Raw genomic sequence first — 24,822 nt, 5'->3', positions numbered from 1 at the left:
TGGGGAGCAGCTCTGTGGAAGCTGCTTCTGCCCCCCACGTCTGTTGGGGGTTGCCCCCCGCCCCGGCGCGCCCGGCCCCCAGCCTGCGGAGAGCTGGCTCCCCTCGCTTGGCCTCCTGCCCCAGGTCTGTGCTATGCCCCAGTTCGGCGAGCTGAGCCGAGCCCCCGCCTCCTCAGCCCGGTCCTCCCGGCATCCCTGGGGGGCTCTGCCGTGCACTCTGGCTGGGGCTGCCCCTCCCCGGGTATTCAGCCCAGGCGAGTTGGGTCATCTGTGGGCCCCCAGTCCTGCAGTCCGAGGGCCGCAGCCGGAGCCCTGCCTGCTGGAGTGACCTGCATTTGCTGGTTCCCAGCTGAGAGGCCCCAGGCGCCTTGCAGAGCCCCCCTGGCCTGACCTGTGTCTCTGCTCCGCTTCCTGCCGAGAGGCAGGACCGGCCCGCTGGGCTGTGGGTGGCCGGGTGCAGGGCGCAGCGCTTGGGTTTCCCATTGGCGAGGGTGGCCCTGGCCTGTCCCGGTTGGTTTCTCAGGGCCACTGCTCAGGGCTGAGCTCCCCCAGCTGGGCCCTGGCCAGGCACTCGCAGGGTCCCCATGCCTGGCACTCCGCTGTGGGGCTGCAGCAGCCCCTCCTGGCCCCGGCCCTGGGCCCGTCTGCCGTGGCCCTGCTGCCTTCTCACTGCCCTCCATCACCCCCCTCTGCCCAGGCTGCCTCTTCGCCACCCTGATGCCCTCCAGCCCAGGACCCCTGCCCAGGCGCAGGAGGAGGCGGCAGGTAGGGCTCTGCTCAGCCAGCGGGTTTGGGGGGTGCGCTCGGGGTGGGTCAGGGTGGGCAGCTGAGCACTTGGGCTTGTGGGGGAGGAGCCCAAAGGGCTCGGGGCAGGGGAAGGGTGCAGAGATCTCGGGGTGGAGGAAGGTTGCAGAGGGCTTGGGGTGGGGGAGGGGTGCGGAGGGCTCATGGCAGGGGAGGGCTCAGGGTGGGGGTGGGGCGCAGAGGGCTTGGGGTGGGGGAGGGGTGCAGAAGGCTCAGGGTGGGGGCGGGGGAGGGGCACCGAGCTTTCCAGGGCCTGCCCAGGCTGTGCAGTCCTAGTGGGAGGCTGGCAGGCTGGCTGGGGGTTCCAGAGGGGTCTGTGGGGCCCTGTCTGTCTGACATACCCAGGGACTCCCCTGGCCCTGCGCTCCCCCTCACGTCTCTCTCTGCGCCCCCAGGTCCGGCGGGCCCAGCACACTGTGCACAGCGAGACCAAGTACATCGAGCTGGTGGTGGTGAACGACCATCAGCTGGTGAGTGCGTGGCCCAGGGCGCCACGCCCCTGCCGAGGGGGCAGCCAGGGGGCAGAGGCAGGCTGAGCACCACAGACTGCCCAAGCCTCAGCCCCCGTCTGCCCCTGCCCCAGCCTCTTCCAGCCAAGGGCCCTGTGGGGAGCTCGCCGGTGCTGCAGTCCTGCCCTTTCCCAGCAGGGGGCGCTGTGCACTGCAGGGCAGACCCCACGTATTTCAGCCGTTGCCAGCTGGGTGCACGGTGGCGGGCCAGGCAGGGCGCTCTCCAGGGGGGCACTGTGGCCCCCCAGCCTCATGCTCTCCCAGGGGTGGGAGTGGTGGCTCTGGGGGGCTCTTCTGGCTACCCCAGACTCAGCCTCTCCCAGCTGAGAGCCACCGTCCATGGCTGTCTGCGTGTTCTTCTCCAGTTCGAGCAGCTGCGCCAGTCCGTGGTCCTCACCAGCACCTTTGCCAAGTCCGTGGTGAACCTGGCTGACATGGTGAGTGCCAGCTGGGCGGGGTCGCCGCCTCAGCTGCTGGGACGGGGCTGGGGGCAGCGGGGTGCCTGGAGCAGGACCGGGGCATCGCTCACTTGACAGGCACCTGGGACTGTAGTGGCCACGCCCCCTTCTCTGCCTCGGCAGATCTACAAGGAGCAGCTGAACACACGCATCGTGCTGGTGGCCATGGAAACGTGGGCCTCTGAGGACAAGATCCATGTGGAGGAGGATTCGCTGCAGACGCTGCACGAGTTCATGAGATACCGGAGGGACACGCTGCCGGAGCAAAGCGACGCCGCCCACCTCTTCTCGTGAGAGCTGGGACAGCGGTGCCGTCTCCCTCCCCCCGCCCCCCGCCGGCACTTCTGCCCCGCTCTCCGCAGCGCCCCCTGCTGGGAGAGGCGGGGACTGGAATAGCTGGGAGCGCCCCCCACAGGAAGCCCTCCTGCCCCGCTCCCCACAGCGCCCCCTGCTGGGAGAGGCGGGGACTGGAATAGCTGGGGGTGCCCCCCACAGCAAGCCCTCCTGCCCCGCTCTCCACAGCGCCCCCTGCTGGGAGAGGCGGGGACTGGAATAGCTGGGAGCGCCCCCCACAGCAAGCCCTCCTGCCCCGCTCTCCACAGCGCCCCCTGCTGGGAGAGGCTCACGTTGCGAGAACTGGTACTTTGCCATGTTAAGTCTGATTAACTAACCCTTGCACTTCTCCATGAGGTAGGGCAGGGTTGTCACCCCCATTTTATAGATGGGGAAACTGAGGAGATACACCAGCTCTCTTCTGCTTGGGTTCCAGCAAAGCATAGATCTAGTTGTTACACATGGGAAGTTACTAGCCAGTCTGGAGAAGCTGGGGATTAATACGCATACTGAGAGGTGAGTGAGGAACTGGTTAAGGAGGAGGCTAGAACAGGGCACGTGGACAGGTGAACTCTCAGGCTGGCTGGGGGTCACTCGTGGCATTCCTCCAGGACTGGCCCTGGGACAAACTCATGGCACATTTTCAGTGACTTTGGCACAAGAAGTGGAGCTTGCTAGTCAGTCTGCATGTGCCACCAGGTTGGAGGGGTGGCCAGTGTGGAGGAGGATGGGAGTTTCCTACCCGATAGGAATCACGGGAATAATGGAAATGGGGTAGTGCAGAATACAAGGGGAGGCATTTAGGGACAGCCCACCACTAGTGACGGGCGTGTCCGCCGTGGGCTGGGCAGCTCGTCTAGGGAAGCGATCCACTCAGGCCATGTGGCCTGCGGAGGAGCTGAGCTTGGGGCAGTTAACCTCGTCTGTCTCGCCGTCCTACCCCACCTCTGCAGCCGCTGTGTCATGGTCCTGACAGACTACCTGACAGCCACGTATTACATCAGCCATGGGGGGTGCACACTGCTCCCCGCGCTGCTCAAAGCTCTGCACGGCCCACTGTGCCCACCTGGAGGGTCTCCTCTCCCGGGGGCCAGAACCGTCTCGACTGCTGATCCCTTGCTCGCCAGTGGTCGGGTTGTGTGGACGTACTCCCCTCTGCTGCTCAGACTAGGGCCTCTCCCAGCGGCATCAGCGCCACTGCGAGTGCCCTCAGTTTTACTCCTTCCGGGGCCTCAGTCCCAGCTCCTAGGAGACGCTCTGACTCTGTGGGCCTCGGGGCGGCTTTCTGCCCTTCCCCACTTCCCTCCTGTGCACAAGGAGCTCCCCAAGCTTTGCAGGGACCAGGCGGACGTTATCCTGGTAGCCCTGACTTGGGCTGATTGACACTGGTATCCCACGCTGGTGGTGCTCTCAGAGCTTCCTCCCACTCAGCTTCTTCTGCTTCTGGACCTCATCACACAGGACTGCCGTCATCTCCACCATCCCGACCTTCACTCCCTTCACCTGGCGGTGTGGCGGCTTCGTGGTGAAACCCTGTCGAACAGTCGTGCGTTAGGTGCTCCTCAGCAGCTAGAAGCCATCCACACAGCAGTCAGACTTGAGAAATTGGACATGCTTCTCTTGCTGGTGTCATCAGCGTGACCTCATGTCTCTGTGCACCTCTGTCCCGCAGGTGTTGGATTGCCGTGTTTCTCTGAAGCAGCAGGGTCTTGCCTCTTCTTCGCTCAAGGTCCACGGGGTGGCCATCTCGGCCTTCCATCCAGGGAAAGACCAGTGTTTTGTTATTGCTAATCCCATGGCTGGTGCTTTCTCAAGGGTATGGGCCTCCCTCACCCACTGGCCGGCCAGCCATCTCCTGCCTGGGACCATAACTTGGTCCTCCAGGTGCACATGGGTCCCCCCTTTGAACCCTTAGCCACGTTTCCTCCTTTACCTCTCCTGGAACGTAGCCTTCCTGGTGGCTATCACCTCTGCCAGGGGAGTATCTGAGCTCCGAGTCAGAGCCCCATGCACAGCGTTTGATAAGGACCACATCCAGCTCTGCCCTCATCCAGCTTTCCTCCTGGAGGTGGTCTCTGGCCTCCATACCGTCCAGGACATTTTCCTTCCCTTTTCTGTGCTATACCTCATGGCTCCCAATGGGACATCACTTGAACTCTTGATGTGAGGAGGGCGCTTGCTTCTCTCTCAAACAGCCCAAGCCCTGCCGCAAGAGCTCACAGCTCTTTGCGACTGCTGCTGGCCGCATGAAGGGACTTCAGGTTTGTCACAGTGCATTTCTTCCTGCATCACGTCCTGTATGCGAACGTGCTGTGGCCTTGCTAGGGGGACACCTGCCACCTGTCACGGCACACTCTTCCCAGCCTCGGGCCTCTTCAGCCACCGTCCTGGCGCACCTGGAAATGGCAGTCTGTCGTGCCACCGCGTGGTCTCTGACAGCGTGTGCTTGCATGTCGTACTCCGCTGTCGTGCAGCACTCTAGATGGGACACAGTCTTCCAGGGTCACTGTCCTTGGGTCAGCCACGTGGTGACTTTGACCCCTTCTTGTGAGTCTCCTAACTTAAATAGACAGGAGCAAGTGCTTCCCTCTTGTCGCCATTGCTCTTCAGGGTGTGCTGCTGGTGTGTGTTCCAAGCCTGCCCTCCTGCCCCACTGGCAGAGTAGGCAGCAAGAAGAAACTGAGGGGTGTCGGGTCAGCAGGGTCGTATATAGGGCTCCTCAGCAGCAGCACCGCAGGGGGCTCCCCAGCCGCCCCAGTGGGTGGCAGCTGGGGTGGAACTTTCTGACAGTCACACTCAGCACACGCGCCTAACCCGACTAGAGATGAGCAGCGCGTCTCGCAGAATCACAGAGTAACCGTTTCCCTCTGGGGCGCCTGTCACCGGCCACTCCTGGGGGGCAGGATGCTGGGCTAGATGGACCTTTGGTCTGATCCAGCGTGGTCCTTCCTGTGTTCTCATGTGCTAAGCCCCCTGCCTCAGTGAAAGGAAGATGTGCCCGGTGGTGTCCCCTTGCCCCGGTAACAATTATTTACACTGGCCTTGATCATAAACAAGAGTTTAATTAAGCGGAAGTAGCAGGTTTCAGTGTTTGAGTGGAAACAAAGAAAGTCACTAAACTGAAATGAAAGGAAAGCGCGTTGTTAGCTCCAGGGTTGCTCAGAGGCAGGCAGCAGAGAGCTTCGAACCCTGTCAGGGAAAACCTTCAAACCAGAGCAGTTCTCTTCCTTCGATTTGGGTCAGCAGCATTTCAGAGCCGGTTGTTTCTCTTATATGAGATGTACCTGTCTCATAGAGCGGGAAGGGACCTTCAGAGGTCATTGAGTTCAGTCCCCTGCCCTCACAGCAGGGCCTAGCACCATCCCTGGCAGATTTTTTTTTTAAACTCTTTGCCCCAGATCCCTAAATGGCCCCTCAAGGTCTGAGCTCACAGCCCTGGGCTTAACAGGCTAGTGCTCAAGCCACCGAGCTCTCCCTCCCCCTGCCACCCAGTCCCCCTGGCAGACAGATGACAAAACCTGACCGCTTCCCATTGCTTACATAGACTTTGCCATAGGCAGGGAACCTTCCTTCTATAACCCCTGCCCTATGGAAAAACACTGGCTTAAAATGGCTTCCAGTCCCAAGAGACACGATGATAGAATCACAGAACACTAGGACTGGAAGGACCTCGAGAGGCCATCGAGTCCAGCCCCCTGCCCCGATGGCAGGACGTAGTACTGTCTAAAACGTCCCTGATGGACATCTATCTAACCTGTTCTTACAACCTCCCTTGGCAATTTATTCCACTGTTTGACCACCCTGACAGTTAGGAACTTTTTCCTAATGTCCAACCTAAACCTCCCTTGCTGCAGTTTAAGTCCGTTGCCTCTTGTTCTATCCTCAGAGGCCAAGGAGAACAAGTTTCCTCCCTCTTCCTTGTGACACCATTTTAGATACCTGAAAACTGCTATCGTGTCCCCCCTCAATCTTCTCTTTTCCAACCTAAACAAGCCCAATTCTTTCAGCCTTTCTTCATAGGTCACATCCTCTAGACCTTTGACCATTCTTGTTGCTCTTTCCTGGACCCTCTCTAATTTCTCCGTATCTTTCTTGAACTGCGGTGCCCAGAACTGGACACAATACTCCAGCTGAGGCCTAACCAGCGCAGAGTAGAGCGGGAGAATGACTTCTCCTGTCTTGCTCACAACACACCTGTTAATGCATCCCAGAATCATGTTTGCTTTTTTTGCAACAGCATCACACTGTTAACTCATATTTAGCTTGTGGTCCACTATAACCCCTAGATCCCTTGCTGCTGTCGTTGTTCCTAGACAGCCTCTCCCCATTCTGTATGTGTGAAACTGATTGTTCCTTCCCAAGTGGAGCACTTTGCATTTGTCCCTATTAAACTTCATCCTGTTTACCTCAGACCATTTTTCCAATTTATCTAGATCATTTTGAATTATGACCCTATCCTCCAAAGCAGTTGCAACCCCTCCCAGCTTGGTATCATCTGCAAACTTAATAGGTGTACTTTCTATGCCAATATGTAAATCGTTAATGAAGATATTGAACAGAACCGGTCCTGACACAGACCCCTGCGGAACCCCACTTGTTATACTTTTCCAGCAGGATTGAGAACCATTAATAACTACTCTCTGGGTACGGTTATCCAGCCAGTTATGCACCCAGCTTATCGTAGCCTCATCTAAATTGTATTTGCCTAGTTTTTTGATAGGAATCCTTTAAATCCACTTTGAATCCACCCTAACCCTATCCTTTAAATCCACTTTGGCTATCCTTTAAATCCACTTTGGTACCAAATGACTGGAAGATGGCCAATATAACGCCAATATTTTAAAAAGGCTCTAGAGGAGACCCTGGCAATTATAGACCGATAAGTTTAACATCAGTACCAGGCAAATTAGTAGAAACACTAGTAAAGAATAAAATTGCAAGGCACGTAGAAGAGCACGAATTGTTGGGCAAAAGTCAGCATGGTTTCTGCGCAGGGAAGTCATGTCTAACTAATCTATTAGAATTCTTTGAAGGGGTTAATAAACATGCGGACAAGGGGCACCCAGTGGACATAATATACCTAGATTTCCAGAAAGCCTTTGACACGGTCCCGCACCAAAGGCTTTTATGTAAATTAGGTGGTCATGGGATAGGAGGAAAGATCCTTTCATGGATCGGGAATTGGTTAAAAGACAGAAAACAAAGGGTGGGAATAAATGGTAAATTTTCACAATGGAGGAGGGTAACTAGTGGTGTTCCCTAGGGGTCAGTCCTGGGACCGATCCTGTTCAACTTGTTCATCAATGATCTAGAAAATGAGGTAAGGAGTGAGGTGGCAAAGTTTGCAGGTGACACCAAGTTGTTCAGGACAGTCAAAACCAAAACAGATTGTGAAGAACTACAAAAAGATCTCAGCAAACTGAGTGATTGGGCAGCAAAATGGCAAATGAAATTTAATGTGGGTAAGTGTAAGGTAATGCATGTTGGAAAAAATAACCCAAATTACACGTACTACATGATGGGGTCAAATTTAGCTACGACAGATCAGGAAAGGGATCTTGGAGTTATAGTGGATAGTTCTCTGAAGACATCCACGCAGTGTGCAGCGGCAGTTAGTAAGGCAAATAGGATGTTAGGAATTATTAAAAAAGGGATAGATAAGAAGACAAAAGATATCATACTTCCCCTATATAAAACTATGGTACACCCACATCTTGAGTACTGTGTGCAGATGTGGGCTCCTCACCTCAAAAAAGATATATTGGCATTAGAAAAGGTTCAGAAAAGGGCGACTAAGATGATTAGGGGCTTGGAACGGGTCCCATATGGGGAGAGGCTAGAGAGACTGGGACTTTTCAGTTTGGAAAAGAGGCGATTGAGGGGCGATATGATAGAGGTATATAAAATCATGAATGGTGTGGAGAAAGTGAATATAGAAAAATTATTTACCTTTTCCCATAATATAAGAACTAGGGGACACCAAATGAAATTGATGGGTAGTAGGTTCAAAACTAATAAAAGGAAATTTTTCTTCACACAGCGCACAGTCAACCTGTGGAACTCCTTGCCCGAGGAGACTGTGAAGGCCAGGACTCTATTAGGGTTTAAAAAAGAGCTCGATAAATTTTTGCAGGTTAGGTCCATAAATGGCTATTAGCCAGGGATAAAGTATGGTGCCCTAGCCTTCAGAACAAGGGCAGGAGATGGATGGCAGGAGATAAATCACTTGATCATTGTCTTCTGTTCTCCTTCTCTGGGGCACCTGGCATTGGCCACCATCGGCAGATGGGATGCTGGGCTGGATGGACCTTTGGTCTGACCCAGTATGGCCATTCTTATGTTCTTATGAATATCATGCAAGACTGTATCAAGTGCTTTACTAAAGTCTAGGTAGACCACATCTACCGCTTCTCCCCTATCCACAAGGTTCGTTATCCTATCAAAGAAAGCTATCAGATTAGATGATGACGGGTCTTTCTAGCACCCACCACCTTCTAGGCCTGCAGGACAGGAAAGGCCATTTACAAGTCGTTACGCTGATCACCCAGTCACTAGGGTGGGTCAGGAGTGATGGCTCCACACTGAAAACGATAAACAGACTTGGGTGCTGTGTTTCTCACTTACGGCAGAAGAACGAGCCAGGCACCAAACTGGAATACGCAGATCCAGCCGATTGTACGTGTACCACGGGGGGCCACGTGGGGTATTTTGTCCAAAGCATCCCCGAGTTCTGCATATTTATAGTCACAAGCCAGTCTCCCTACGGCGCGGGGGCGGGGGGGGGGTGGGCTGTCACCATGTACAGTCTCTCCCTTTCTCCTCAGCCTTTCCCAGGAGGCGGTGAGGCGCTGGACCGGGTTACTAGTGCAGGGGTGGAATCCCTCCCGAGAGGACTGTCAGGCCTGGCTTGGCAAAGCCCTGGCTGGGATCATTTAGTGGGGTGGACTCGATGGCCTCCTGAGGTCTCTTGTACGATTCCAGCTCCCTGCCGGGCTGACGCCTTGGTGCAAGGGACTGAAAGAGCCATGCAGCTGGGCTGCCACTGCCTCACCGCCTCTCTTTGTGCTCCCGTGCAGCGGGAGGACGTTCCAGAGCAGCCGCAGTGGGGCCGCCTACGTCGGAGGCATCTGCTCGCTCTCCCGGGGTGGGGGTGTCAACGAGGTGAGTACAGAAGGGTCCTGCCTGTGCTGGGGGAGAGGACCCTGTGATCCTCTGCACGCAGTTGGACCCTTAGGCAAACTCAGCTTGGAGATGGGGCCAGCAGAGAGAGGCCGTGGGGTTGTGGGGCTGCAGGACTGAGAGGGCATGGGCTTTTGGGCAGGATTCTGGGAGGATGTGGGGCTGCAGGACCTGGGGGTGGGGGCTGTGGAGAGGCTGTTGGGAGCTCAGGCTTGCACTGCAGAGTCCAGGCCCCCACGGGCTGAGCGCTCAGCCGGGGCTGCTGGAACGCCTCCACACCAGCCGCTCTGACGGCTCCGTGGTTTGCCCGCAGTACGGGAACGTCGGTGCCATGGCTGTGACACTGGCTCAGACCCTGGGGCAGAACATGGGCATGATGTGGAACAAGCACCGGAGCGCTGCAGGTAGGCGCTGAGCAGGCAGGGGAGGCACTGGCACCGGTAGGAATGCTGGTTGGCACTGCTGTCCATGTGGCAAGGACCCAGGCTGCAGCTGTTCCAGCACAGGCTGAGCCTGGGCTAAGCAGGGACAGCCAGGCCAGGCCTGATGGCAAAGTATTGGGGCTGTGGGCAGAGTGCTGGCACCTGTCCTTCAGAGCCATTACTGACCCCCTGTCCCGGGAGGGGCTGGGGCACTGGTACCTCCTGCAGGTGAGCCATCAGCTCAGCTCCTGGCTGTGTGCTCTCAGCTGGGCTGGGTCCTGGGGGGACCCCAGTGCTGGCTTCACAGCAACTCTCCCTGCCTAGTGAGGCCGGGGACAGAGCCCAGGAGGGCTGGGGAGGGGGGTTAAAGCACACTTGGGTGGGTCGGCGTCCCACCCAAGTGTGAGCAGCAGACACGCAGCTCCTGGCTCTGAGGCGACCAGCCCTGCTGCAGGATGCAGGGCGCCTGGGGAGTGCCGGGGGAGGGGGCACTTTCTGGAAGCCCCTGGCGGAGTTACAAGGCAGGCTTGAGGTTGGTGCCAGGGTTCCCCATTGTCTCTCTGCAGGGGACTGCCGGTGTCCGGATTCCTGGCTGGGCTGCATCATGGAAGACACGGGGTGAGTCCCGTCCTGGGGGGCGCCTGGAGGGGCAGCGCCTCGCCCCGGGCACCAATCCCAGGGCACCGAGGGCGGCGGCTAAGGCGGCGCTGGCTCCTCTCGGCAGGTATTACCTCCCTCGCAAGTTCTCCCGGTGCAGCGTGGAGGAGTACGGCCAGTTCCTGCAGGAGGGCGGAGGCAGCTGCCTCTTCAACAAGCCCCTCAAGGTAACCCTGGCTGGGCGTGCTGGACTCCTCCGTCCCGGGCAGAGCTGCTGCACCAGGCTGGGCAGCACCATCGTGAGAGCCGTGCCCCTTGGCTGGGCGCTGGGGCCGTGAGTGTCCACAGTTGAGCACAGCCCCTGCTCAGCCGACCGAGTCCCAGTCTGAAAGGCCCCAGCAGTGGGGCCGGGCAGGGACCCCCAGGCTCCTGCAGCGTGAGACGCTGGTCTCCCAGACGGCCTTCCCCAGGGCCTGGCCCAGCCCAGCCCAGGAGAGGTGCCCGGAAGGGCTTGGAGACACCTGCTGCCTGTCCCGCTGGGCCCGGGGTGTGTCGCCTGTGTCTGCGCAGCCCCAGGGACAAGCAGCTGCCCCTCTCTCTTCCCTGGCCCCTTGCAGCTGCTGGACCCCCCCGAGTGCGGCAACGGCTTTGTGGAGGCCGGAGAGGAGTGCGACTGTGGCTCGCTGACGGTGAGAGCTGCGGACGGGGCAGTGCCAGCTGTCAGCCCCTGCAGCCTGACTGCTGTGGAGGGGGCTGGGCTGTAATGTGGGGAGGGGGCTGGGATGCTGGGGCCCTTGTCATGCCTCGGGGTGCACCCTGGGGCCAGGCCCCACCCTGCAGCTCAGCAGGAGCCAAGACACGGGCAGGATTCCCAGGGCCTGGCCCTGCTGCTCCCTGCCAGCATCCAGCACTCAGGAACCGAGGAGGCAGGGACAGGATGGGTCAGATCAGGGCAGCTGGGCATGGGGGAGCCCTCTGGAGCCAGCACTGCAGCCTTCACCCTGCAGCCCACAGGCTCACCCTGACTGCCCCCCGGGGCGCCGCATCGCTCTGGGGCACCTGCTTGTGTCTGTCCTTGGCAGGAGTGTGCAAAAGGCGGAGGTAGCTGCTGCAAGAAGTGCACCCTGACCCACGACGCCATGTGCAGCGACGGGCTGTGCTGCAGAGACTGCCAGGTGAGGGGGAGGCCGCTGTCCTGCCCTGCACCCGGCCCGCCTGTGGCTGCCCCAGCCTGCGGCACTGGAGGCTGATGGGGCCACAGGTGCGGGGCAGGGCCTGTCCAGCTGAGCACAGCAGCCTCCAGGAGCAGGCCCGGCTGTTAGCGAACTCTTCCCGTGCCAGAGGTACCCTGGGGTCCTGGCTCAGTTGCAGGGCAGGGAGGGCCAGAGCCAGCCAAGGGGCCCCTCCGTCCACTGGGAGCGAGTTGCCGGTGGCCCCCTGCAGATGGTATGCCCAGGAGACCCGGGGGCACAGCACTGGTCTCTTGGGGCTGAGCACACACCCTTCCCGTCCCTGTGCCCTGGCTGGCACAGCCCGGCGTGGTGGGGGGCAGCCAGCCTCAAGGGGGAGTTCTGCCCCAGAGACTCAGCAGTGCTGGTGCCAGTCGTGGCCTCTGCTCCTGTGTCTTTCAGTATGTGCTGCGGGGCACGCCATGCCGGGAGGCCGTGAATGAGTGTGACATCCCAGAGAGCTGCACCGGGGACTCCAGCCAGGTGAGGGGGCTGGGGCTCAGCTGGGCGGCTGCCTGGCAGCTGCTGCCTTCAGCACACAGGCTGTGCCACGCTTGGCGCTGCTCCCGGCTGCCTGACGCCCGAGCCCCAGTCCTGGCCCTGCAATAGCCTGGGGTGCCTAGGCAGAGCAGGTGCAGGGCCCAGGACTGAGGGGCAGACCTGGGGGTGTGGAGGGGCCAAGGTTGGGGGGCACTGGCAGAGCCATGTGGGAGAGGGCCCATGGAAACTCCCTTTGTCTCTGCAGTGCCCACCCAACCTGCACAAACTGGACGGCTACTTCTGCGACCACGAGCAGGTAACAGCCCTGCAGAGAGCAGGTGCTGCCCGCCCATGCCCCTGCCCCTGCCCCAGCTGACCCATACGCGCTCCCTCGGACAGGCTGGTGGCCATGGGCTGTGCCAGTATCCTGGACAGCTGGGATGAGACAGGCCTGTGCCCTGCCACATGGCCCCAAGCCCACAGCCAGACAAGCCCCCGCCCCCTGCATGGCCACCCCCAGGTACAGTTGCTCCCATGAGCTCTTTTGTGCCTGCTCCTGGCTGCAGTCCCTGCACCACAGAGCACACGCAGGACCTGGAGCAGGGCAACATCTGCCAGTGCTGTGGTGTGAAATCAGCGCTCTCTGCTCCACAGGGCCGGTGCTACGGGGGCAGGTGCAAAACCAGGGACAGACAGTGCAATGCACTTTGGGGGCATGGTAAGTGCCTGGTCTGCAAGGTGTGGTGCACGCTGGGCGCTGCAGCCAGCAGCGTCAGGATCAGCGGGCTCACCCCACTGCAGGAGGGTGAAAAGCGAAAAGTTGTAGCCTGCTGATGACCCGAGTCCACACAAGTGAACCCCACCTCCTCGTGGTGCGCACAGGCAACTGCCTCCGTCAGGACGCAGGCTAACGGGGCTCTGGCCACCTGTAGAGGGATGGGCTCCTCCAGGTTTCAAATCTGCCCAAGACATGCCTCAGAGGCGCCCCAGCGACCTCGGTCAAGGGACTGATGATGATGATGGCCAGGGGTGCAGAATTGTAGTGAGATGAGCTGGCGTGGGTGCTGAGTGGGGTCGGTGCCCAGGGAGCAGCAAGTGCAGCACTGTGCAGTGTGCGGTGTGTTGGCGATGCCCAGGGAGCAGCAAGTGCAGCGCTGTGCAGTGCGCAGTGCGTTGGCAAAGCCCAGGGAGCAGTAAGTGCACCACTGTGCAGTGCGTTGGCAATGCCTAGGGAGCAGTAAGTGCACCACTGTGCAGTGCGTTGGTAATGCCCAGGGAGTAGCAAGTGCAGCGCTGTGCAGTGCGTTGGTATTGCCCAGGGAGCAGCAAGTGCAGCGCTATGCAGTGCGCAGTGCTTTGGCGATGCCCAGGGAGCAGTAAGTGCAGCACTGTGCAGTGCGTTGATAATGCACAGGGAGTAGCAAGTGCAGCAGTGTGCAGTGCGATGGCAATGGCTAGGGAGCAGTAAGTGCAGCACTGTGCGGTGCGATGGCAATGGCTAGGGAGCAGTAAGTGCAGCACTGTGCAGTGCGTTGGTAATGCCCAGGGAGTAGCAAGTGCAGCGCTGTGCAGTGCGTTGGCAATGCCCAGGGAGCAGTAAGTGCAGCACTTTGCAGTGCGTTGGTGATGCCCTGGGAGCAGCAAGTGCAGTGCTGTGCAGTGCACAGTGCGTTGGCGATGCCCCGGGAGCAGCAAGTGCAGTGCTGTGCAGTGCACAGTGTGTTGGTGATGCCCCGGGAGCAACAAGTGCAGTGCTGTGCAGTGCACAGTGCGTTGGTGATGCCCTGGGAGCAGCAAGTGCAGTGCTGTGCAGTGCACAGTGCGTTGGCGATGCCCCGGGAGCAGCAAGTGCAGTGCTGTGCAGTGCACAGTGCGTTGGTGATGCCCCGGGAGCAACAAGTGCAGTGCTGTGCAGTGCACAGTGCGTTGGCGATGCCCCGGGAGCAGCAAGTGCAGTGCTGTGCAGTGCACAGTGTGTTGGTGATGCCCCGGGAGCAACAAGTGCAGTGCTGTGCAGTGCACAGTGCGTTGGTGATGCCCTGGGAGCAGCAAGTGCAGTGCTGTGCAGTGCACAGTGCGTTGGCGATGCCCCGGGAGCAGCAAGTGCAGTGCTGTGCAGTGCACAGTGCGTTGGTGATGCCCCGGGAGCAACAAGTGCAGTGCTGTGCAGTGCACAGTGTGTTGGTGATGCCCCGGGAGCAACAAGTGCAGTGCTGTGCAGTGCACAGTGCGTTGGCGATGCCCCGGGAGCAACAAGTGCAGTGCTGTGCAGTGCACAGTGCATTGGCGATGCCCCGGGAGCAGCAAGTGCAGTGCTGTGCAGTGCACAGTGCGTTGGCGATGCCCCGGGAGCAACAAGTGCAGTGCTGTGCAGTGTGAGGTGCGTTGGCGATGCCCCGGGAGCAGCAAGTGCAGTGCTGTGCAGTGCACAGTGCGTTGGTGATGCCCCGGGAGCAACAAGTGCAGTGCTGTGCAGTGCACAGTGCGTTGGCGATGCCCCGGGAGCAACAAGTGCAGTGCTGTGCAGTGTGAGGTGCGTTGGCGATGCCCCGGGAGCAGCAAGTGCAGTGCTGTGCAGTGCACAGTGCATTGGCGATGCCCCGGGAGCAGCAAGTGCAGTGCTGTGCAGTGCACAGTGCATTGGCGATGCCCCGGGAGCAGCAAGTGCAGTGCTGTGCAGTGCACAGTGCATTGGCGATGCCCCGGGAGCAGCAAGTGCAGTGCTGTGCAGTGCACAGTGCGTTGGCGATGCCCCGGGAGCAACAAGTGCAGTGCTGTGCAGTGTGAGGTGGCAGCTCCTGGTTCCAGCCCTGTGAACTAGTCTGTGCCAGGGAAGCTCCTGGTGCACTGCCCCAGCAGCAGCACTGCTGCATCTCACTGGGCGGCCCTCTAACCCTCCGCCCCCAGGCGCAGGCTGTGACGGGGTTGAGGGATCGCCAAGCTCTGCACCCTGCCCGCAGCTGGGGCGACTTGCGCTCAGCAGGCTGGGGAGCAGGGCTGTTCGGTGACAGGGATGCAGCGTGGCAGAGGCTTGTCAGCACAGACACCAGCTGTGGTCTGTGCAACCCATATTGTGGGTGGGAGGAGGCCCCCAGAGGGAACCCAGGCCTGGGGCCCGGCCTCCCTTGCTCCTCTCCCACCCAACTCCCCCTAACTAATTCCAAACCAGCCAGGCCCCACCCCTCCCGGTCTAGCTGGGCCGGGAAGCAAAGGTCACCTGGTCGCCTAGGTCCCGGCCAGCAGGGACCTCACACCCCGTGTGAGCGACTCACCTGCTCACCCGCTTCCTCTCTGTGTGCCTGTGAAATCCCAGCCGTGGGGCCGGGGGCAGCTGGGCTGCTGCAGCGGGCAGGTCTGGGGCCTGGGAAGCCTGGTTCTGTGCGTGGCTCTGGCCTGGGCCTGCCACACCACTAAGGGCTGTGCGCGCCGAGCGGGCGTGATGGCCGCCCCACACAGCTGCTCTGGGCCCCTGTGCTCTGGGGGGGCTGAGCCCATCTGTGCCAGGAGCACACGGCTCGGCTGGCCCGGCAGAGCGCCGGTGGGGAGGGCGAGGGTGAGGGCGAAAGCAGAGCCGTATTGGTGGGTAATCCCGCCCCTCCCTCCCTCCCGCCCCAGCTGCGGCCGACAGGTTCTGCTACGAGAAGCTGAACGTGGAAGGGAGCGCGAGGGGGAACTGTGGGCGTGAGGGCCCGGCCTGGGTGCAGTGCAGCAAGCAGTAAGTGAGGGGCCACTCTGCTGGGGTGATACTGCCCCACCCTCTGTCCATGCCAGCTGCTCCCCTGCGCTGGCCTCCCCCCTCACTGCCACCGCCTGTCTGGCACCTGCTCTGTGCCAGGGTCTCACCCCCACACCCCAGCGCCAGCCTGGCAACTCTGCATGGCCCCGCAGCCACTGGCAGCTGCATTGCTGGGGCTCCTTCTCCTGCCTGTGCTCTGCCCTCCTGCATCTGGGCTGGGCTGAGCCAGGCGGGGTGGGCGTGGGCGTGGGCGTGGGCGTGGGCGTGGGCGTGGGCTGGGAGGGCTGGGCTGTGGCTGGCTGGGGGTGGGCAAGGCTGGGTGAGGTGGGCTGTGGCTGGCTGGGGGTGGGCGAGGCTGGGCCAGGCAGACTGGGCTGCGGCTGGCTGGGGGTGGGCAAGGCTGGGCCGGGCAGACTGGGCTGTGGCTGGCTGGGGGTGGGCGAGGCTGGGCCGGGCAGACTGGGCTGTGGCTGGCTGGGGGTGGGCAAGGCTGGGCCGGGCAGACTGGGCTGTGGCTGGCTGGGGGTGGGCAAGGCTGGGCCAGGCAGACTGGGCTGCGGCTGGCTGGGGGTGGGCAAGGCTAGGCCAGGTGGGTGGCGCTGGGTCAAGTGGGGCAGTTGAGGCTGGGCCTGGCCAGCTAGGGTGGCAGGTGGTGGTGGGGGTGCTGCTGACCAGGTGAGGCTGGGACTGGGCCAGGCCAGGCAGGATGGGGTGGGCAGGGCAGGGCAGGGCAGGGTAGTGCTCGGCAGGCTGGAATGGAGGGGGCAGGGGTCGCTCGGCCAGTCTGGGCTCCCTGCCCTGGGCCCACCTCGCTGCCTCTGCTTGCACCTTGCAGAGACGTCCTGTGCGGGTCACTGCTCTGCACCAACCTGTCGGGCACGCCGCGGCTGGGCGAGCTCACCGGCGACGTCACAGCCACGACCTTCTACCACCAGAACCGGTACATCGACTGCAGGTGGGCGTGGCTGCAGCCCCCGGCCCTCCCCAGTGCTGGGGCCCTGGCGGACGTCTCAGCATTGCTCCTGGGCAGGCCGGGGGGCCTGCAGGCGCCTCTCCCTCTGCCAGGCTGGCCGCAGCGTGACTGGCTCCTGGCCTTCGCCCAGCTCAGCGCGCCTGCCTGATCCCGCAGTGCGCGCTGGGAGCACCCGCCCAGGGCCTGGCACGATCTCTGGCTGGTGTAGGCCGGGGGCAGCTGACCTGGGCTTCGGGAGAACCCCTGCGAGGCCCATTGATTCCCCTGTGGGCACTGCCCGTACAGCCTGGCACAGGGCTCTCCTGTGCTAACTCTCCTGACGCTGGGCGCTTGCTGCTCAGCCCCTGCCGCTGGGCACGGCTGCAGGGGCTCCTGACAGCACCACTGAGCCAGCCGTTAGGGCTCCGGTTGGCGCTCCCAGCCTGCCCTGCCTTCTCATGGTGCCCGCAAGCGGCCAGCATCTCCCTGTGGCCCTCGCGGGCGTCAGTCGGGGTCATGCTGCGCACAGCCCTCACCTAGGACGTCGATGAACCTACTCTGGGGTTCCAGGTGCGCTGCAGACCCCTGTCTCGGGCAGGTGACCCCGGCGCAGGGCTCCTGTGGCCCAAAGCTCTGGGCTTCAGCCCTTGCCAGGCACCAGGGAGACGCAGGCCAGGGCAGGTGTGAACTGCCGCTCGGTGCTGGGCGCTGCAGCTTCCCCCAGCCTTGGGAGGGGCACGTCCCTCGCTGCAGTTCCTCCATCACCTGGAAATGGCAGCGTCCTGCCGGTGCCCTCGCTGGGCAGCCCTGGGTGAGGCCGGCTGCTCACCCTGCGTGGGGTGTTCCAGCTTCCTCACTGATTGCCCCAGCCCGCTCGCAGCTCGCTGCAGAGAACTGGGTCCACGCCCTGGGCCCTACCCACATGCACTTCCACTCGCTGGGAGCCTGCCCTGGCCTCTGCCCAGCAGCCTGGCTGGGCCCCCGGGGATGCCTGGGTGTCACCAACAGGCAGCGCTCTCGCACGGCAGTGGGGTGCCCTGTACCCTCTGCTCCAGCCCCCTTTCTGCTGCTCTGGGGTGTCAGTCAGCGCCGGCTGCTCTAGGGAGCTCATCGGTAACTGCCCAGCCAGAGTCAGCCGAGCCCCCAGCTGCACAAGGGAGGCGGTGGATGATCCTCCCAGCAGGTTGTGGTACATGAGGGGTTTGGGACTGACCCAGCTGTGCCCCCATGCCTGCACCCCCACTGGAGCGTGGCGCCTCAGACACGTCAGCCACACCTCCAGGTACGGGCAGCGTCACCTGCCCCTCCCGCAGCTACTTCCCTCTCCCCAGAGGTGGGCGCGTCCAGCTGGTGGACGGCTCGGACCTGAGCTACGTGGAGGACGGCACGCCCTGCGGCCCCAACATGCTGTGTCTGGACCACAAATGCCTTCCAGCAGCAGCCTTCAACTTCAGCTCCTGCCCTAGCAGCTGGGACGGGAAGATCTGCTTCAGCCACGGGGTGAGTCCGTGCTGGGCTGGGCCCAGCCCTGCCAGGCCTCCCTGTGCGTGTGGCAGGAAACCTCACAGCCTGTGGAATACGCAGGGGTTTCCCTGGGCACTGCTGAGAGCGCCAAACAGAGGCTACATCTACATGTGCCCCAAACTTCGAAATGGCCATGCAAGTGGCCATTTTGAAGTTTGGGGCACGTGTAGACATGGCCCTAGTGTGATAGGAGGGGGTTTCTGGGCACAGCTGGAGAAATCACTCCAGGGTAACTGCTTAAAATCTGGGCAACTTACAGCCCCAGGCTGGGATTTGCCTCTCACTAAGGCAAATCCAGCCAGCCTCCACAGCACCTCTGCCAGCCCCACTGCCCAGCCAGAAGCCACACAAGCAAACCCACAGACTTCTCAGCTGCTCTACCAGCCCAGATCAAATTCAGGTGAGGGGCTCATAAGCCTGTTTCACCAGCTCCACACAGATTCTTCTGGACCCTGGTCAATATATACCTGGATCTTACCCAAACCACCACACCCTCCAGTCCTTTAGATCTAAATATCTAAAGGTTTATTAATAAAAGAGGAAGAACAGGGTTAGAGAGAAGAACTGTTAATGCGATATTTTACATCCATCAATTACAGCTGCTGATGCAGGCCAGCGACACTATTTGCTGATTCTTGAAATTCTCTGAAAGTCCATTTCCGGTTCCCTGGTTTGTTACTGGAGCTTTGTAGATCCGGCCGCTGGGGTCCCCATGCTGAACACGGACCCCTAGAAACAGGCCCAGGTACAAAAAGACAAAAGATCCGAGATAGACATTGCTTGGTCCACTCACAATTCTCTCTTGCGTTCAGCAACGAAGCCCTTTCTTCTTCCCATCTGGCCCTTGAGGGTCGAAAGTCACCTGGCCCAGATGAGCTGCTCTGGCAAAGTGCCATTGGATGAATCCCAGGAGACAGTCTCAAGGTCTTAGACGTGTATTGTCCTGTGTCTCAGTCAGAAACCTCTGGCTGGGCTGGCAATCGCACCTCCCATTGTGCACTTTGGGCTCTGAATGTTCCTAGTACAACTACAGAGCTAAAATCTATAACTCCACCTGCAAACCTGGCACAGACATTTCTGTAGCATGCACAGGTCCAGGGCATGCTCAGCTTTCATTAGACACCTCACACGGCCCCCGGCACAATATCTGGGGCCAATAGATAAGCTAGGCACATGAAATGGCTTCCATAGCCAATATAAAAATCCAGTCACGTCACGCCTAGGCAAACTGCTTAAGCCAGGGCTACTTACAGCCCTGCTGGAGATTCCCTCTCAGTGAGGTGAACCAAGCCACCCACGAAAGTTCCTCTGCCAGCCTCCCTGGCCAGCCAGAAGTTACACAAGCAAATCCCACAGATCTTCCAGTTGCTCCTGTGCCTAAAACCAGTAACCCTCCTTACTCAGACCTATTTCACCAAATCCACACACAATCTTCTGGAGCCCAAAGGATCCAGCCATGTCCCCAGGTCAGTGTGTGCTTAGATCTTACCCAAACCAGCACACTGGGCCGATCCTTTAGAATCTAACATCTAAAGGGTTATTAAGAAAGAGAGAAAGAGAATGAGGGTGAGAGTGGTTAAATTACACACTTCAGTCAGAGCTATTGGTGCAGGCCACAGCCGATGGTACAAGCTGCTCTCTTGAAAGTCTCTGCACATACGTCCTCTGAGGGAGGGATCCTCAGTCCATGCAGGCTTCAGTTCATAGCAGAGATGTTCTTGCTCCCAAGGCGGAGGCTGAGAGCAGTGTTTCCAGGACTAACGGTGTGATGGCCACAGCCAGGCTCAGCTCCCTGCGGAGGGAAAACCCCTTCCTTAGTCACGTGGGCGATGGAGAGGTACATGCTTCGGTCAGCTGTCCTTCCCCAGCTGGGGGCCTCTGCCATTGGCTGATTCCCAGGTGACACGTCAGGCAAACTCCTGAGATGGGGCGTGAGGTCTGAGTCTCTGTTTAGCCCATCTTCCTGGCTGGGAGGTGACCACACCCCCCACGGGTCCCAGCTCCAGCATGTTTCTCAGACAGGTGCTGATCTGGACGTGTGAGGCAGGTTCAGTGAATTACCAGCTTTCGCCAGACACCTCACTTGGCATTGAGATCTGGTGCAGATGTAACACAGCAGGTGCAGAAGCGGCTTCCCATTTACTGTAAACTCTGGTAACATGCCAGCCGGGAGCGCAGAGATGACTGCTTGAGGCACCCCCACCTGCACTGCCCCTGGGACCCCAAGACACACACCTCCGGGAGCAGCGCGCTGCCTGGCCTCTCCCAAGGTGCGCACGCGCTGCTGCCTGAGGGGGGCGCTGCATGGTGACGCTGTGAGAGCCCTGGTCCCAGCACCACCCAGGACAGTGGATTAGACTAGGTGGCTGGCGGGGCCCTGGTACTCTGGTGCGCAGGGCAGTCAGTCTAGAGGGTGTTGCCAGGGGAGCCCCAGAATGGAGGTGCAGAGCTGTCAGAAAGCAGAGTGCCCCAGCACAGCTGCAGGGAGGCCCCGGCTCCCTGCACCCCTCACCTGCCTCCCTTTCCCGTAGGTCTGCAGCAGCGAGGGCAAGTGCATCTGCCAGGCCGACTGGACGGGGAAGGACTGCAGCATGTACGACCCCGTCCCGGAGCCCAAGCCCACCGGCGAAACCGAGCGCTACAAGGGTGCGTGCCCCACGGCAGTGCCAGCCACTGCTGCTTGCAGCTGGACGTGGAGTCCTGCCCTGCACCCCCCGCCAAGCCAGCCTGCCCCAGCAGCCATGGCCCCAGCTCCGAGCTCCCTGGCCTCTGCCAACCCGCTATCCCTAAAACCATGCCACTGCTGGGTCGGCCGGAGCTCAGCTGGGGCTGTCTCCCCAGCAGAGGCAGGGACTGTGCGTTTGCCCCAGACCTAGAGCCACACACTCTGGCTGGGGTCGCGAAAGGGCAGCAGAGCCCGCCATGCCGTGGGGAGGGCGTGGGCCGGGTGCCCAGGAGAGCGCCCCCTGCTGCCTGCAGCTGCCCGGTGGCATCCCTAGGGCTGGCTGCAGGGAGCCGGGGTGGCACGGCTGGGCACAGCTGGCCACAGAGCTGGGCTGCACTGCCCCTCCCAGCACCCCGTCAGGGCCCCATTGCTGCAGCGCCCAGGCCCTGACCGGGTCCCTCTCTCGCAGGTCCCAGCGGCACCAACATCATTATCGGCTCTATCGCTGGCGCCGTGCTGGTGGCCGCCATTGTCCTCGGGGGCACAGGCTGGGGATTCAAGTAAGTCACCGCTGCGGGCTGCAGCCTTTCTCCTGGGCCTGCTGTGGCCTGAGGCTGGCACTGCGCAGCACCGGAGGAGGGAGCCCTGGCACGCCGTGACCATGAGCGTGGCCAGCCTGGCCTGTGGGAGGAGCCCACGGCTGGCGAGAGAGGGCCTGGCCCTCGTGCTGGATCCCTGTGGGGCAGCAAGGGCCAGGGAGGGCCCCCCAGCTATCCCCTGTCCCTGTCCCTGTCCCTGTCCCTGTGTGGGGGAGCTGACCCTTAGCTGGGAGAGGGGCCCTGGAGAGGCGTCGTGGGCTTGCCCAGCCTGGGGGCACCCCACTCTCTGGGGCCATGCCTGCGCCCTGCCAGCCAGGGGACAGCTTGGCTGCCGTGAGCCTGGCATGGCAGAGTGCCCTGGGAAGGGGCCAGGTGGGCATCAGGACTGAAGGAGCAGCATGGAGCTGGTGGGGGCAGGGACACTGGCCCCATGGGCAGGAGGGAGCTGGCCCTTCTCCCAGTGCTCCGGCAGGGCAGGGGAGAAGGGGGGAGCCCTGCTGCTCACGGCCTGCCTGGCCAGACTGCGCTGTTGCCCTGACCCTGTGGAGGGGTGACGGGAGACCAGGTCCTGCACCCACACACCACTGTTGGCCGCCGCGAGAGCCCCAGGGCTGTGACAGCGCTCCCTGGGCAAGCTGGCCCCGGCCCCGTGCTGCAGGGATCAGACAGTGCAGGGCAGCTCTCGCGCCAGCAGCCCTGGGTCCAGTCTCCCACCCCCAGCTGCAGAGCCAGCCCAGCCAGCGCCCGGCGCCCCCCAAGGTAGCTGGCCTGGCACACGGCCACAGACCGCCGGGGTAGGGCCAGGCAGACTCACCTGCCAGCTCTCGCTAACTGTGGCCCTCCCCTCTCGCCCCGCCAGGAACATCCGCAGAGGAAGGTACGACCCTGCTCAGCCGGGGCTGGCTTAGCCCCCCCATCTGTCTCCCACCACCATCCCATCCCGCCTCATGCGCTCCTCCGGCTGCTGCCATGCTACCGTCGCCTCACTGTGCCTGCCTGCCTGGAACCTGCTGCTCGGGCCATCCCCACTGCCCCCACCACGCCTAGCCCCGGCTCAGCTGCCAGCTCCGCATGGGCACAACCCTCCCTGCGGGCTCCCTCCAGCCTGCAGGCAGCAGAGCCCTTCTGCAGCTGCGGCGCTTGGGCAGGGCCAGGCTGGGGCTCTGGGGATGGGCTGCACCACTGCTGGCTTGTGCTGCATCATCAGCCCCATGCTGCCGGGGGCACCGGCTCTTGGGCAGGGAGGGGTCCTGCCCTCTGCTCCTCCGGTGCCCTAGCGGCCGCTCCCTGCCCGCAGCAGCGCCTGGCGCCTGACAGTCTCCCTCTGTGCGCCCCACTCACATGCAGGGACTGGGCGGGTGGGATTGTGTCCTCCCCCCTCCATCTGTGTCTGTGTGTCCGTCTCACCCCCCGGGGCCATGCGCATCTGTGTGCCTCGTCCTTCACCCCCCGGCCATGTGGCTGCCCCGGGCGTGGGGAGAGGGGTTCCTGGCTCACTAGCTGAGGCCGGAGCTACCCCAGAGCTGCTGGCCCTCGCCCCCAGGCCAGGCTGCTTTCCCCAGCTGTGCTCCAGCCCTGGGGAGGGTGGCTGGATCCAGCCCCACCTCGTCCAGTTGGCAGCAGGGGCCTGTACTGGGTCATGCTGGAGGCAGAGCTGGGGCTGGGCTGTGGGGCCAGCATGTGGTGGAGGGATGTGCTGGCTGGCTGGTGCCTGGAGCCTGCACCTCGCCAGACTGGCGGTGCTGGAGCCTCACTGCAGCGGTAGGGCCAGGAGAGCCCAGCACCTGCCCGCCCCCCCAACCCCAGCTGGCCCATTGCTCCTGGGGCCAGTACTGCTCAGGGGTTCCCGGGGCGTGTGGGGCACCGCGGGTAACCCAGGATCAGAGCCTGGCGTCCGGGCCCCTTGCTGCTCTGGGGGAGGGGGCTGGCCGGCCCCTCCCCAGGCCGTGCTGCCAGCTCTAACACCGCACCGCCCATCTCTGTTGCAGGTCGGGAGGGGCCTAGCCTGGCCCCCGCTTGGCAGCTGGCTGCCACCAGCCCTGCGCCGGGGAGGGCCGAAAGCGCCTTACGCCCAACCAGCCACTGCCTCGCGCTGTGCCCAGCTGGTGTCCCCTGAGTGACGATGTCTTCCGCTGCGGCCCAGTGCCGGGCGCGGCCGGGGGCTGCCAGCCTCACCCTGCAGGGGCTGGAGGGCGCAGGGCTGCAGCCTCGTGCACCCTGGCTCCTCTGCAGGCCGCCAGCCGCACGGCCCTGCCTGAATGTAGCTTCCACTTCCGCGGCACCGCACCGCCACCACGAATGTACCGGCCCCAGCCAGCCAGGGACCCGCCCTCTTCCCCGCTGTGCTGGCACGGCGAGGTGCTGTTTGCGGCCGCCCGGGAGGGGCCGGCACCACCCCTGAGCCCACAGCTGCCTGGACCCCGGGGCCTGGGATTCTGCCAGGGCGTGTCCCATGCAAAGCAACACAGTGAATGTAGGGGCAGCCTGGAGCTGGGCACTTGGGGGCGCGAGGAGAGGGGGTTCGACTCTCGTGTCACCGGGGGCTGCGGACCGGTGGGTGGCGAAGGTGTGGCTGTGCCTTCAGCTCAGCCCTGCCCAGCCCAGCCCAGCCCTAGCATCTCAGGGGTCTGCTCGCATGGGCACTCAGCACCCCCACACAGCCCCGCCCAGCCCTCTTCCCTCCCGCACAGCCCACCAAACTCCCCAGCCTGCTGGCCCCCTGCACAGCCCCCTGGCGCCCCCAACAACCCCACACAGCCCCCCGCAGTCCTGAGGACAGGGATGAGTGGGACCCAGCCAGCCATGCAATGTGGTGTGTGATAATGGCTCCTGGCATCCCCAACACCCAAGGGGCCAAGACCAGCGTTCCCCGCCCCCCCCCAGCCCCACATTGTATTGCTGGCTCCTGGCCCCACACAGCCACACCACTGCAGCCACGGCCATGGCAGGTGGCTGCCCCTTGGCACCTGGTGGTGCCTGCTGCACAGCAGGGTTCCTCCGGCTAGCAGCTAACCCCCCCGCCCCAGCCTCAGGGGCTGGGCAAAGTCAGGATTCTTGGGGTCTCTGCAGCCTCATGCAGATCACATCCCTTACCTGTGCCTCAGTTTCCCCACAACTCCTGGGTGTGATGATGCTGGCACTGCCGTCTCTGCCCAGGCCTGCACACCTTGCCTAGAAGAGGCGGGTCCATCCAACCTCACCTGAACTGCACTGAGCCTGAGCTGTGTGTCTGCCAGTCCCGGCCTCCAGACTGGGAGTGGTGAGGCTGGAGGCAAAATGCCTTGGCCCTGCCCCCCCTGAGTGGCACCTGCTGTGTGTGGCTGGGTGGTCTGGGG

The 24,822-nt window shown here is 62.0% G+C and overlaps 1 protein-coding gene across 2 annotated transcripts in view; it reads left to right on the top strand.

Moving 5' to 3' along the window:
- Positions 1-22,639, top strand: part of ADAM11 (ADAM metallopeptidase domain 11) — a 52,990-nt gene extending 30,351 nt beyond the window's left edge. For both annotated transcript variants that reach the window (XM_074978771.1, XM_074978772.1), the window contains 19 exons: positions 698-765; positions 1,200-1,274; positions 1,679-1,750; positions 1,895-2,061; positions 9,181-9,265; positions 9,597-9,687; positions 10,272-10,323; positions 10,430-10,529; positions 10,920-10,991; positions 11,385-11,477; positions 11,934-12,014; positions 12,277-12,327; positions 12,666-12,729; positions 15,627-15,726; positions 16,583-16,702; positions 18,031-18,199; positions 20,755-20,869; positions 21,358-21,448; positions 22,347-22,639. In XM_074978771.1, the coding sequence (XP_074834872.1) occupies positions 698-765; positions 1,200-1,274; positions 1,679-1,750; positions 1,895-2,061; positions 9,181-9,265; positions 9,597-9,687; positions 10,272-10,323; positions 10,430-10,529; positions 10,920-10,991; positions 11,385-11,477; positions 11,934-12,014; positions 12,277-12,327; positions 12,666-12,729; positions 15,627-15,726; positions 16,583-16,702; positions 18,031-18,199; positions 20,755-20,869; positions 21,358-21,448; positions 22,347-22,395 (1,715 nt within the window). In that variant the 3' untranslated portion in view covers positions 22,396-22,639. The remainder of the gene's footprint in view (positions 1-697; positions 766-1,199; positions 1,275-1,678; positions 1,751-1,894; positions 2,062-9,180; positions 9,266-9,596; positions 9,688-10,271; positions 10,324-10,429; positions 10,530-10,919; positions 10,992-11,384; positions 11,478-11,933; positions 12,015-12,276; positions 12,328-12,665; positions 12,730-15,626; positions 15,727-16,582; positions 16,703-18,030; positions 18,200-20,754; positions 20,870-21,357; positions 21,449-22,346) is intronic.
- The last annotated feature ends 2,183 nt before the right edge of the window (positions 22,640-24,822 follow it).

This window comes from Carettochelys insculpta, chromosome 28 (genome assembly GCF_033958435.1).
Source record: "Carettochelys insculpta isolate YL-2023 chromosome 28, ASM3395843v1, whole genome shotgun sequence".
NCBI classification, from domain to species: domain Eukaryota; kingdom Metazoa; phylum Chordata; order Testudines; family Carettochelyidae; genus Carettochelys; species Carettochelys insculpta.
The sequence above is the reverse complement of the archived record's forward strand: the minus strand, read 5'-3'. Positions and strand labels throughout refer to the sequence as shown.